Here is a 14,659-nt window from a genome sequence, read left to right on the forward strand (position 1 = left end):
GATCGATGATAAATAAAGCATTACGTCTCAAACACATTTTACAAAATTAATCACAAATTAAACGTTTTCAGAATTTTACATTTAAACATGTTACACAAAATATTTACATAATATTAGTTCTTCCTTTTTTTTTATTTAGCAATAAAACATATGTATCTTAAATGTACAAATGAAAGCTTACTGTCAAAACAAAGATGAAAGAAATGAAACTATACTCCTGAGAAAATGCTGGGTTATATTTTAGTGCACACCATCATTTCTTTAAGGCTAAACAACTTCAATTTACATTTATGTATGAGACATGTCAATAATATACTGCCTGAATTGAGTTTTCCCTGTCGCTTTGTTCCTGAGGACAAAAGTGTCACTGAAAGTTCTGTAAGGCCATAGGCACCGTTTTCCTTAAATTATGAAACAATAATTCACTTTGTGCATGTGACGAAATAATAACTCCTGCATTGCGTCACTGTGTCTCCTCTGACATCAAGTTATGTAAATCCGTAGAGGAGCTTTCGATTATAAAATGCTTCTCTGCCGCCCCCTCATGGTGGATTTAAGTCAGCGCACGTGAAAACTGCAAAGCAAATGGGACTTTAAGAGCATGTCCTGCTTTTATAAAATAATAATAAAAATAACAAATTTTCTTGGATTAATAAATAACTCCTAAAAAAAAAAAAACCAGGCCAACAGAAATTCTAGATAAACAAAAGCCTGTATGCTTGTAGGTTGAATATTCATGTATGCTGAAATAAGTGGACACTTTGAGTGCAAAAACGGGGTGTTAAAAGTATTATTATTGACATTTAGTTATGATACGGCGCATTCGATCCATAAGGGTGACCGTATAGGCTACGTACACTATCCAGTGTGGATGTTTATTTCCATTACCTGTCCAGCAGGTAGCTTTAAATATCCACCAGTATTTACAGCTCATCCGTCCTGCTAAAGTCATGAAGTATTAAACGCAGAAGGATAAGAGAAACTCAAACTAGCATGAAATACATGGGTATGTTATACAATGGCCCCCAAAAAACTGTCCTTAGGGCCTTATCTTTGGAATGATAATGAAAAATTGATTGTCATCTTCGGGGTAACGTGTGAATGGTGTTAAAGTGCTCGGTGGCATTTCAAAGACGGGACTCCTTCGAGACCCTAAAATAGAAGACATGGGGAAAATGGAAAACCACCTCTCTCCCCTAATCCGTTTAAATGTTAAAACTGTGATTACATTTTAAATTGTCGTTCTTGTGTGCAATAAGCCGAAATGATTTCTCTTCCTAAAAAGTTGGCCAATACGGGAAGTTACAATTGTTTACATTTTTTGCGTTTTCTAAAACTTTTGGAGGAACAATTGATTTGTAAATGAGTGCCGACAACTGAGACACTGAAATTCAGACAATCTGTGTATTTTAGCAATGTATGGAAAGATGGGATGTCTAATAAACAAACATTTGAAAGCAAGTGCAAGTCTTAGATTTGGGCCTACAGATTTGAGAATTATCTACAATTTGGGTCACTCTTACAGAAAACATGCCCACGTCACATTTATTCCAAAAATAAAATAATAATATTAGTAAAAAACAAAAAAAAAACAAAAAACATAATAATATATATATTACTTTATTACAGCAAAAAAAAAAAAATACTGTAATAAAATACTATATATCAGCAGTAAAACATTTACCATGCTATTTAAATACAACTCAAATAATATATTATTACGGTTTCTATTATTACTATTTACTGTAATAAGAATTTGGGGGTAAATGTGCTAAATTGTTATTAAAACAATGTAATTATTCTAAAAAATAAAATAAAAACAATCCTAAAATAGGCTTCATTTTGTTTAAGCAAAATATATATTTTTTATTTTGGGGTGTAACATGACATGGATATGTTTTGTGTGATTTATGACATTTTAAAAATGTAGGATGAGCCATAACTGCGGTATGCCGCTTCCTACATGATTTGATAGAAAGTCCATGAGAGGGAATGATTTGGACAGAAGGGATGATGGGTAAATCAGCAGAAGAAGATCTCTCCGTCCATAGGAGGCTCCGCCAGGGGCAACAGATGTGATGCTGGAGACAAAAAAAAAAAAAAAAACAGCAGGATTTGAGAAGTTATATCTACACTGAACCACAAAAAATACAGACATCATCATTCTCAGTGTAACGAACATCTGAGATTAATACACTCACTTATTCAGCGTGTGCAAAGACATCCTAATGCAAACCCCTACCTCCTGACGAATCATTTTACAATTTAAATGTGTGATGTTTTGCATCAGAGACTTTGTTTCCAATTCCAGTCAGAACGGATATGGAGGCTGTGGTTTGCAGGCTAACTGAATTAATTCGTTTTCATTATCTCTATTGAATTAGTGCATGAGAGTTTTCCGTGTTCACCTGCATCCTGAGGCTGGCTTTTGCTCTTCTTCTTCTTTTTGTCCTTTTTGTCCTTGGATGTAGCCAGCTGTAGCAGTCGTGTAGGCATTTGGTTTTGACCCTCTAAGCTCTGAGTTTTGCTGCCCAGGGAGAAGAGGCTGCGACCCTTCTGTTTGGAGTCAATCCTGGACAAAGAGTTCTTCCTGGGGCTGGACGATAACTCGCCCTCCCAGAGCTCTCGCTCTATAGAGCTGCTGCTCTGGAGCTTTAGGGAGTCCTCCGATGTGCTGGAAGGGGTGCGCTGGAGCCGAGCCTGTGGAATAATAAATGATATGTTATTATGAGTTAAAACTCAAATCAGAACGGGATCAGAAAATGACAAGTTCAATCACAAGCATCACAGGTCAACGTGTCAAAGCATGCACGCTATTTGCTAGACTGTCCGGAAGGGAAGCGCTCAAAACCGCAAACTCCAAACTAATTGACTGGCTTTACATTACTTCTGTTAGTCAGAGCGCAGATTTCTTTTAAGCCTGCCAGGAAAAAGTCATGTTTACAACAACAACAAAAAAATTTTTAGGTACAAAAAGAACTTGTAATTATTCATAATACATTTTCTCACTACTATAAAATGTTTGGAAGATACAATAATTATTTTCATATCACAGCCATAAATGGCCTATAAATACAAGTTTGTCTAAATTAAAAATAATATTATAGATTTTTTTATTTACTTGGGGTCAGTAAGCTTTTTCTAAAAGAAATTATTACTTTTTCCCAGCAAGGAGGGACTAAATTGATCAAAAGTGACATTTTAAATCTATATAATATTGCACACTATTACTGTTTTTGTGGTAATTTTGATCAAATAAATCAAATAAATATAATTTATTATATTTATATAAAAAATTAAAAAATAACTTGTGCACGCACACGCACGCACAACTTATTTTTAATTTTACATTTTTATATAATAAATATAATATTTATTTGATTTCTACAAACTTAACATTTGTTTTTTACTGTGTTTTGAAAGATTTTAAAGAGATTAAATGTTTTTTATCTTTAAACAGATAAAAAAAATCTCAATGTTAAAATAGGGGAATGAGCATGCACAATTATATATCCAATATCAGCACATACATAATACAACTGATATGTACAGTAATAACTGGCCGATAATAACTGATGGTATCAGTATATTCTGCTTATGTAATTTGTAGTACTTTCTGGGATACATGTTTTTAACTCACAAATATAAAATAAAATGCTTAGTGAACAATACGTTGGTCAAAATTTGTCAATGTGAGAATGGTTCATTTTTAAATCAAGATTAAAATGAAACCTTTCTTAATTCATCCAATTTTATTCAATCATTCACACGGTAATTTTTTTTTGAATTTCTCAAATCAACAAATATTTTTAGTTGCTCTCAACACCAGAAAAAAAACACGAATTTTCAATAAAACACTGCAGAAAGAAAGATGATGGCCTTCAGATCTTTATTCGGAGTGAATTATTATAATAAATAATGATTGAGGAGTAATGTGCAGTTCAAGCCTCACCTCCACCCCCCGGAGGTGCTCCACTCTCTCCAGTTCCCTCTGCATCTGCTCCCTCTCCCTCTCCAGCCTCCTCTGAGCATCCCTCAGTCTCTCTAGATCCCTCTGATAATCCTCCTTCCTTCCCAGCAGCTCCTGCTGTGCATCCTCCAACTCCTTGTTCCTCCTCCGCATCTCCTCCTCCCTCACGTGCACCAGCACCTCCCGGTCCGTCAGCTCCCGTTCCTTCACATCCCACTCCTTCTCCTTAATTCGCTTGTCTTCGGCGTGGGCGGCTTGCTGGCGCTGCAGGGCGGTGGCTTCCTGACGGTGTCGCTCCAAGCTGCGCTGTTTCTCCTGCTCCACCAGCGAGGGGGGGCGAGAGGAGGAACGGGACGGGGCACGCTCGCTCAGGGCCTGACGCTGGTCCTCGATGAAAGTGTCCTGCTGCAGCACCACGGCCTGTGAACAAAAAACATTTAAAACAAGACATTATACATAAACACACACTTGTGTCTGTTATATCACACTGGAATAACCTATTCATTAAAATTATTACTGTACCTGTATACACTACTATATCTATACATGTAGCTGTTTTTTTTTTTTTGTCCTCTCTCTTTTCTCCCCTCTATGTGTACTTGTGTGTATATAGTCATTGGTCTATTACTTTGTATATGCAGCTATGTCTTGTTAATAAAAATAAAATAAAATAAAAAACACTTGTAGCTAGTATGAGGATACAAGTGTTCAAATTTATAAATATATTCATATTCAAATTTATAAACATACATTCAAGTTTTGTATAGAAACAATTTTATACAGAATCATGTAGAACAGTAACATGTATATACCGTAACAGGATATATATATATATATATATATATATATATATATATATATAATTATTATTATTATTTATTTATTTATTTTTCGCTTAAATTTAACAGGAAAAAGTTAAATCCAGTATAATTTACAAATATACGTTCAGATTGATCTATATGACATCTATATAAATGGAAATTCATTAAAAAGTACATGATCAGATTGTAACTGTTTCATATTAATTTATTTACATTATAATAAACAGTATTATTATCATATTAATATTATAATATTGTTAACACACACACATATATATATATATATATATATATATATATATATATTAGGGCTGTCAAATGATTAATCACGATTAATCACAATCACAAGTTTTTTTTACATAATATATGTGGGTGCACTGTGTATAATTATTTTGTATATATATATAAATACACACACATACATGTATATTTAAGAAAAAAATATTATTTATATATAAAATATTTATATTTATATATAATATAAATTATATATAAATCTATATACAGTATATACATGAAAATATTTCTTAAATATATACAAGCATGTGTGTATTTATATATATAAAATAATTATACACAGTGCACCCACATATATTATGTAAAAAAAACTTTTATTTTGGATGTGATTAATCACGATTAATCATTTGACAGCCCTAATATATATATATATATATATATTAGTTAAGATGTCAGTTATTTCAGTTGATTCTTTTTTGGCACAACAGCATATATAATACTGTTTTCGAAACACACACACCTGAAGTGAGGTCAGGAGGTCATGAAGGTGAGTGACACTAGTCAGGACCTGCTGTCAGGAAACACAAGTCATTATGAAAGACTGTCATTTGTTAAGTTTCACAACAGCAAGAAAAAAAGATACATCACAAAAATACATACAACTTATCAATATATAAATGTAATTCAAGGATGCCATAGGAAACAGTTATTATCTTCTCTACATGATATCCAAGTCCACTGATACTTTGCCAGAAAGCTAAAAACAACATCCACAACCCCAAGCAGCGCTGAAGGATAACACCCTGAACTCTAAAAGAAGCATGTTCTTCTGTCTTACCTCGCTGTTTTTCTTCAGCAGGAGCAGCAGGTTGGCATTTCCTCCCTGTGGAGCAGACAAGCAGAGACTGCAGCTTTACTGAGCCCAGCTGAGAGTGTTTAATCAGCCCAGCACTAGGCCTGAGCCCAGCACACCACTGCTCATTACGCACATTAAAGAGTCAGGCCATGCTGGCCACTCATAATGGACACTTATTCATTTTTCCACCCTCCACTGAGCTCTCACTGCACTAATGACTGCCATTAGCTACAAAACCTGACAGGATATAATCACAGTGCATGCGTGTGTAGTAAACACTAAGTGACACTAGGGGGCAGTATGGGTAATATGATTCGGTTTATTTAGTCACATAGAATGCATACGTTTCATTTTAATGACTATTTTTTGGGAAATAGTCTAACTATTATTTCAATTTGACACGTTGTCAGCAAAAATGCGGCTTAACGAGTGACCATTAAAATTAACATAACTAAATAATATTCATGAATAATATAATGTGCGCATTTTTCAATCCACATTTAACGTGATTCCGATCTGCAATAAGATCTTGCCAAAAGGAGTAAAAAAAAAACCTCAATACTTGAAATTCATTTGCTGTGCATCTAAAAAAGGATCACACGCCGAGATCCTTGCAATCTTTTTATTACAAGTGCAAAAAAATAAAGTGCTTAGTGCATTTAAAAATCAACAAACGTTTCGGTTATGCAGGACTTCTTCAGTGTTCTTTTTTGGATACACAGCAAATTAATTTCAAGAAATGCGTTTTTTGAGCACTTAATGACTATTTAATTCTTTAACTTTTTTCATTGATCTCACAAACCCCTGCAGTTCCATCATGAAGCCCAGTCTGGGAAACCCTGATGTAATGTAATATTTAATGCACTTGTTGCACGTTGTTGGAATAAAGAATAGAATATATTTTTTCCTTTATATTTTTATATATTAATATGGTACAATATTTTCCTATTCAAATCACTGTGATAAACGAATTAGGTCAAAAGTAATCAGATTACATTACTTTAAACGTGTATTGTAATAGATTAAGTTACTAACTTACAATTTTTGTCATGTGATTTGGAATCAGTAACCGACTACAATTTGTAAGTAATCTCCCCAGCATTGAGACATTTTTTTAAAGTTAATGTGTCCTTGCTGAATAAATGTATTCATTTGTCAATAAAAAAAAAAAAATCTTACTACCCCCAAACTGAACGGTTTATAAATATGAACACATTCTAGTTTAAATATTCAGATTTACAACTATGTTTACAGACTCACATATTTTGAAACTCTATATGTAATCTAAATTATTGTATAATTATAAATTGATTTACAACAATATATTCAATTTTGACATCTGTATATCTGAATATTGAAACAAAATTTTCACGATTTATAATTATACATTCAAATTCATGAACATAAATTGAGATGCTGACTGGGAAAAATAGTGTTAGCTTAGACAAAAGCTCATTTCTTATTGGCTGGAGTACAGGCCTTTTACCTTCTTTAGCACACTGTCAGATTCTGTCCTCCGAAGATCTTCGGCTTCCTCTTTGTCTCCATCTACAGACACACAAACACAATGACTGTAAGCAGGATCCAATCAGCAATCAATCATTTATATAAAAAAAAGATTTATAGTTAACATGAACTAACAATTATCAATACTTCTGCATTTATTAATCTTAGTTAAACTAATCTCAACATTTACTGATGTACTGAGATAAAAGTGAACATGAACTGTGAACATGAACATTATTAACTAATATTAACAGGTAATAAATGCTTCAAAAATATATTGCTAATTGTTATTGTTAGATAAAGGACAGCTACTATGCTTTTTTTTATATTTTCAGCTTTCTTTGGTGTGTAATGTTGCTGTTCGAACATGAAAAGGGTCTGAAAAGTTACAAAGCACAAAGTCACTCTAAAGGGAGTTATTCTCTCAGTTTCTGAACTCCCTGAAACACCTCAATTGTAGTCTTGAGTTTTCTTCCAGGAACAAACACGTCACAATATTCCTCATTTAAATCATTCCCTCCCATACGCAAAATAAAGGGGAAGAGGCCTGGTTGAGTTGTGTTAGTAGTGTGTTGAAACTCATTGTTTATGGTAACGGATGTGACATTTCCCAAACATGCTCGAGGCGGCTGACCAATCACAACACACTGGACCAGCTGACCACTCAGATCACATTGCATTTTTCATAGAGGGGCTTCATAGAGACAGAAACGATACTGACAGACTAGGAAGAGAGGTGCTGCATCAATGTAAAATATGTGTAAAATATGTTTTTTTAACATTCAAGCAGGAAAACCTTATTCTAGTAGACCCCAAAAACACAATCAAGACTTTTATTAAAGGAGACGTATTATGCCCTTTTTTTAATGTTGTATAAATATATTACTCGTTACTTGTTAGTTCATATTACCGTAGTTAAAGCATGAACTAATGTTAACAAATGAGACCTTACTGTAAAGTGTTCCTGTTTTCTTAATTAAACAATTGTTTATAAATCTAATCTTGTGGTAGACTAAAATAGATACAAGAAGTTTGTTTGCAAGAAGTCATACAAACAGTTATTAATGTGACATAAAAGTTACATTTCCTGACGAGCACATTAAATGTCTCACGTTTGCAGATGTTCATCTGGTGGCTGTCAAATCCTCCGAAGGTCTCGGCTCTGCGTGGCAGACACACGGGCCCCATGTTCCCCTGAGCGCAGGCCACCTGCTGCCCGACCGCCCCTCCCAGAGTGCTGTTCACCAGCGCCTGCAACATCTCCACTGTGCAAACACACACATGCACGTCACTAACCGCATTACATTAAGTGAGTTACTAGTCCTGGAAGAACATTAGAGCTGGAAATGAGATGCTGCCACAGCTGCCACCAAACACAAATAAGTCATAAATAACACATCAGTTTTAAGACGACAGGTGGAGAACAGCTGAAGACGCTGGTTGTGTTTCTTACCCTCTCTGAGAGCGTCTATCATGATGGGTTCCCCCTTGGTTACGTCCTCGCTGTTGGCCCTGAAGAGCATTTTGACCTGTGAAGCCGTGTCGTCGGTCGAACCGCACATGTCACGGAAAAGCTTCATCTTCTCCATCAGGAGTGAAACGATCTGTTCATCTTTCCTCTGGAGCATGTCTAAAAAGAGCGTTGTCATTTGCAGGTTAAGGATTTGGATTTTTGTATCAAATTCCTGCACCATTATTTTGCACTTTTGTGGGGGTTTTTGTGGCACTGCTACAGTATGAAATGAACAACACAATGTCAAAAGAAATTATAGTGCAGATTTATTTAACAAAAGTCTAAACTGAATGTAATGAGAAACCTGTGAAATAAGATTCATGATAACTATTGTGCATGTTACACGCTGATTGAATGCAACAACATACATTGCAAAAAGAAAAAGAAAAAAAAGATTCATTAACAAATGACATTAACAAAATCAGCCAAATCAACAAATCACCATCAAACTTTTTTTAAATAAGTTTTCAAAAGATATTGTTTTTGATTAGTATTCATGCCCTGAACTGTTTTGTTTTCATAGATATAAATTGGCACATTAAAATATTTATAAAAAATAAATGGATTACATAAAATTAGATATTTAATCATTTAAATAATAAAAAATGAAGGGGTGGATGGTTGGTGTTTTCACTAAAGAGTGACAGTGTTTTATTAATATATTTAAACAATTAATATATATATATATTTTTTAAGTTAATATATAAATATCTTTTATAAAAAAAAAAAATATATATATATATATATATATATATACACACACTGCATATATATGTTATATGTGTGCGTTTGCAAATATATGAAAAAAAATATTCTAAAGAAAACTCTATTTTTTTGTATTTTACCCCCCAAAATAATAGTATATAAAGCGGTGTTGTAATGTAAGCTTACAGAGAGAAATCTGCTCACCTCTCATTTCTTTAGTTTTAGTTTCGAGTAGCTTCTTGTCTTCCTCCGTTTCACTCGGGATCCCTTCATCATCGTCCTTTTCTCTGTGAACCCACAAGACGCTGTCAAATACACTTTCATTGCCGTTGCACCTTTATGAATATACATTTCCTCCAAAAAACACCAACCATCCACTACTCCATTTCTTCAATTATTTGATTGAACTATGACATACTTCATTTTGTGATACATTTGAAATAAATAAATATTTGAATGTATCGATGGAGAGGGATGGCTCAGAATATCTGGTACTCACATAGAGTGCATGGCGTCCTGAATGAGCTGCATCCAGGTGTTGCGTTCATCTCGGGAGCTGGCGTGAACCTCCACCATTTCGGGGTTTGCGATGCCGGCCGTGATGAGGAAGAGGCCGCGTTCCTCGTGGGCCACCTCACGCACGATCAGCTTCTGCAGGGAGATAACGGTGGCTCGCTGGTCCTGTTGATGAGAAAAGCAGGCGCCAGACACAGAATGAGGAGGGCGGAGTGAAGGAGAACGAACATGCAGAGAGAGAGAGATCAGAGAGATGGAAAGAGAGGAGGAGGGAAAAACAGAGCAAAAAATATAGTAATCATCTAATTGAACTGAACATCAACATCCAATATACAGACATTTTACACTGTACACAAACTACAGTCATCCGTTGTGTTGTGTTTGCTAATCTGAACAAATATCTAAACCTAAGTATTAAATTTAATGCACCATTGTGTTAGGGATATCTAATAGAATCCAATAATGGCTTGATGAGGAGGCCAGCTTTTCTCTTAAGAAATTAGGTCATATTAAACATGTATTCTTCACCAAATGCAAAGCATATGTCTATTTAGGAAGTTAGTGATGAAATGAATCCGAAATAACAATAGATGATGCTTTTGTTCTGACTGTACAGAGTGAGAAATGTCCTAGTTTTCAAAGAAAACGGTTTGTAAAAACATCATGAACAAAGATTAAGATTAGGTGATGCACAATGGACTAACATGAATAAATTGCACTTTTATTAACTAACATTAATAAATATAAAAAAATACTGTAAAAAATATAGTACTAATTGATAGGTCATAGTTCATTTTAGCTAATGTATTTAAGGTGCCAGTTATTTTACTTATGAATTGTGCGTTTTGTGTCGGAATGTCCATTTTATTTTTGGTCTGTGTGATCCCGCCCACTGCCAATCTACCCAATAGTTTTTCAACACCCCTGGGTTACCAGTAAACGCAGCGTATTGCAGCCATGAACGCAAGCAACGAACTGTGCCTAAAAAGCCTTAGCATCCATCTGTCCCGTTCCTGTTGCGTCATCAATCTGGCAACCCACGTGAGGGCAGGGGAAAACAACTCTCTCCAATATTTTAAATTAGGACTGCAGTATCCATTTCAACCGCTAGCTGTCCATATTACATACTGCACCTTTAACTAATGTTAATACATGAGAAGGACATAAAATCCAAATCACTCACCAGAGACGCAAAAACATATTTCTGATCTTTTTCTTGAAGGAACACAAAGACATCAGAGAGAAGAAGTGCATGGACATCTAGGGACAAAAAACAAAAACAAAGACAATGCTGCTGTTACAGTAGATATTCAATTTTAAAAAATGGTAGCACTTTAGTTTAGGGTCCAATCTTCACCATTAACTAGTTGCTTATTAGCATGCAACCTGTCCATGCAACCTGTCCAGGGACAGCGGGTGGAAATTAGCATTTTTTGCTATAACCTGGCACATGACATCTCTTCTTTTTGAGACTAATGTTTTTTTGTGCATTGCCCCTGATCAAATAAAGAAATAAAACTAAACTAAACTGCATATTACTAGGATATTGGCTGTTTATTAGTACTTGTAAAGCACATATCATGCATGATCGTATTCTTCATCCCTTAATCCTAGCTAATACCTAAACTTAAACTATCCTACTAACTATTAATAAGCAGTAATTAGAAGTTTACTTAAGCAAAAGTTTTAGTTAATAGTGAGAATTGTACCCTAAACTTAAGTGCGAATAAAAAAATAAAAAAAACTTTTTAGAACCACAAATAATAATGCAATACTATTTATGTGGACATGTGCAATAAAATAAAATAAAATAAAATTGAAATAAGAAAAATGAAAAATGAAATAAATTGATTTACATTGTAAATAATTCTAATAATAATAATGATGCGTTCGTAATTACCGTAATTTTGAAACGACAACACGTGACAATCTACTCTGTTGTTCACGTCATCGGACTAGGAATTATGTGTTTCTATGTCAACGCTATCAACGCCAAAATGAATCTGTAGCAGTCAGGTGGTACAGTGGTCATGTGGTACAAGTAGGAGCTCTCAAACAAAAGTTGTAATTACGAGCTCTACGAGGACGTGAACGCTTTTCACAAATATAAATCCTGCAATTACAGTAATTGCGACATGATGTGAACGCACCTTAATACACTATTAACTTTGTTCATTTAATTACTTTTTCCTAAAATAAAATGACATTTTCTTTTAATTTATAAAATTGATTGAAAACTAGCTAAATGTTGTTTATATATATATATATATACACATCACTACCAACATACTCTCAAAAATCCATTTGGTTTTTTCAAATCAAGCCCATGATCAGATTTCAGCACATGGGATCTTTAATACAGTATAGTTTGAAGATATTTCATTTTTCAAAATGGAAGAATCACCAATATATAACGGTTTTCCTTTTTTTTATCCATTGTTGAATAAATGAGGTCTACAAACGAGATTTACAATAACAACATTAAAGAGTTTTACCCTTTAGTCGTCCAGCAGCGTTTTTCAGCTGCAGAGAACCATCATGGAGAAGCTTCCGACAGCGAAGCAGGTCCTCTCGGGCAAACATCTGGCCGTTCTTCATGCGCGTGATGGACTTGCTGTCCGTTCGGCCGTAGATCTCTTTCAACTTTTTCTTCTTCTCGTGTTCATTTACTTTATTGTCCACTGAAGCAATTATGTCTTTCACCAGCTGAAGCGCCTGCGTCAAGTCCTCGATATCCTTCTCGTTCTCTGCACAAACACACACACACGTTTATATGATATTTAATTGTAATAAATTCCTGTAAACAATCAACAAGTCCATTTAGTTTCATTATAGTATTAGACTGGCAGGATAAAACCCTCTTGAGAGCTATAAGCTCCTTCTCAAATTGCCCCTGAAAGGATATTTGTTATACTTGATGCTCTAATTCATTTTAAAATCTCTTTGTTGGGAACGTGACCAAAAAGCCTTTCAGGCTGGCTGTGCAACAGTTGGAAGTGATTTGCAGTAAATCTGGAATGTTTACTCGTTGCGGCTCATGTGTGCGGCAGAGGGCCCATCCGTAAGACAAGCGTGTTTACCGAGAGTGAAATATCGGTGTGCTATTCAAACACTGACGGGCGAGTCGGTTTGGAGAACCGAGGCTTGACTTTGCTTACTGCCAACATCTTTGGCTCAAGTCCAATTTTATAGTGTCTGTTTGTCTTCATATCTGTGTATTTGTAAATGACACTAAGCACAACAAAATCAGAGTAGTTCACAAACTTTGAAAGTGGCTGTGAGGTCTCAATCTATGGTATGCGGTATACCATATATACCGTATACTCTGATTACTACCTGCAAAAGAAGCACTTTCATTTTAATTTTATTTTATATTACGCTACAGTTCAAAAGTTTAGGGTCGTTAATACTTTTTTTTAATGTTTTTTATGCTTTTATTATAAGGCTGCATTTATTTGATCAAAAAACAGCAAAAATAGTAGTATTGTGAATTATTACTATTTAAAATAACTTTTTGTCTATTTGAATATATTTTAAAATGTAATTTATTCCTGTGGTCAAAGCTGAATTTTCCCCATCATTACTCCAGTCTTCAGTGTCACATGATCCTTCAGAAATCATTCTGATATGCTAATTTGCAGCTCAGGAAACATTTCTTATTATTATCAGTAATAATTTCTTATTAATATAAATAGTTGTGCTGCTTAATATTTTTGTGGAAATATTGGATGATTTTTTAATGAAAAGAAAAGCATTTTTTTAAAATACTGTCACTTTAATGCATCCTTGCTAAATAAAAGTATTATTTTCTTTTTTAAAAATCTTATTGACTCCAAACTTTAAACGGTAGTGTATCATTATTTTCTTTGTCTATTTATTGGACAATAATTGGGAATGATAGGGGTGAATTAGAGCTCCCACGAAATATGCATTTTATGCTGGAATATCCATTTAGTCCGAACACTATTGCTAAGAATTGACTGATTGATTTCTTTAAGAAAGATTTAAAACTAAAATCACAGCTCATGACTCCAACTAGTCAAAGTAAATCTCACCTTTAGTGTGCTGCAGGATTCTCTGTAAAAGCACCGGGTACTTCGTTATTCGCTGAGTAACCAGCAAAATGCACTCTGGGATGCCCATCCGCCGGACAACACTGCTGCTCATTTTTTTCTGGAAACAAGACCACATTGAGGACCGTTAGGCATCTTCTTGCATTTATTGGGAAGAATGTCCAAAAAAATGAATTGAATAATTCACCCTGATGAATGCCTGGAAGCGTTTGTCTCTGGCATGCAGCTCCTTGTAGAAGTTCACTGCTTCACTGTGTCGACTGCAAAATTTGCCATAGATTTTCTTCATGCTTTCTGCATTAGAACCTGAGAACTGAAGCACATCATGTGATAAATTATTACAGGAGCAAGGATATGAACAATGAATCTGCTGATAATTCATGCTGACACATGCACACAACATGCAGGTAAACAAATACACTATCTTTTTTTACAAAGTTTTTTATTTTGACTGTTTATATT

General features: G+C 34.5%; 1 protein-coding gene across 6 annotated transcripts in view; it reads right to left on the bottom strand.

Annotated features, from left to right (window-relative positions):
* Positions 1-1,860: 1,860 nt before the first annotated feature.
* Positions 1,861-14,659, bottom strand: part of LOC130091347 (A-kinase anchor protein 13-like) — a 79,199-nt gene continuing 66,400 nt past the window's right edge. For 5 of the 6 annotated variants that reach the window (XM_056259174.1, XM_056259173.1, XM_056259171.1 and 2 more), the window contains 14 exons: positions 14,385-14,510; positions 14,180-14,297; positions 12,620-12,871; positions 11,308-11,384; positions 10,108-10,289; positions 9,813-9,895; positions 8,844-9,020; positions 8,503-8,655; positions 7,371-7,432; positions 5,867-5,911; positions 5,549-5,599; positions 3,953-4,390; positions 2,409-2,700; positions 1,861-2,081 (listed from right to left, as the gene is read on the bottom strand). In XM_056259174.1, coding sequence (XP_056115149.1) covers positions 2,023-2,081; positions 2,409-2,700; positions 3,953-4,390; positions 5,549-5,599; positions 5,867-5,911; positions 7,371-7,432; positions 8,503-8,655; positions 8,844-9,020; positions 9,813-9,895; positions 10,108-10,289; positions 11,308-11,384; positions 12,620-12,871; positions 14,180-14,297; positions 14,385-14,510 — 2,115 coding nt within the window. In that variant the 3' untranslated portion in view covers positions 1,861-2,022. The remainder of the gene's footprint in view (positions 2,082-2,408; positions 2,701-3,952; positions 4,391-5,548; positions 5,600-5,866; positions 5,912-7,370; positions 7,433-8,502; positions 8,656-8,843; positions 9,021-9,812; positions 9,896-10,107; positions 10,290-11,307; positions 11,385-12,619; positions 12,872-14,179; positions 14,298-14,384; positions 14,511-14,659) is intronic. The other variant, XM_056259172.1, reaches the window with a different exon arrangement.

Source organism: Rhinichthys klamathensis, unplaced genomic scaffold (assembly GCF_029890125.1).
Source record: "Rhinichthys klamathensis goyatoka isolate OS25496 unplaced genomic scaffold, OSU_Roscu_1.1 h1tg000165l_1, whole genome shotgun sequence".
Lineage (NCBI taxonomy): Eukaryota > Metazoa > Chordata > Actinopteri > Cypriniformes > Leuciscidae > Rhinichthys > Rhinichthys klamathensis.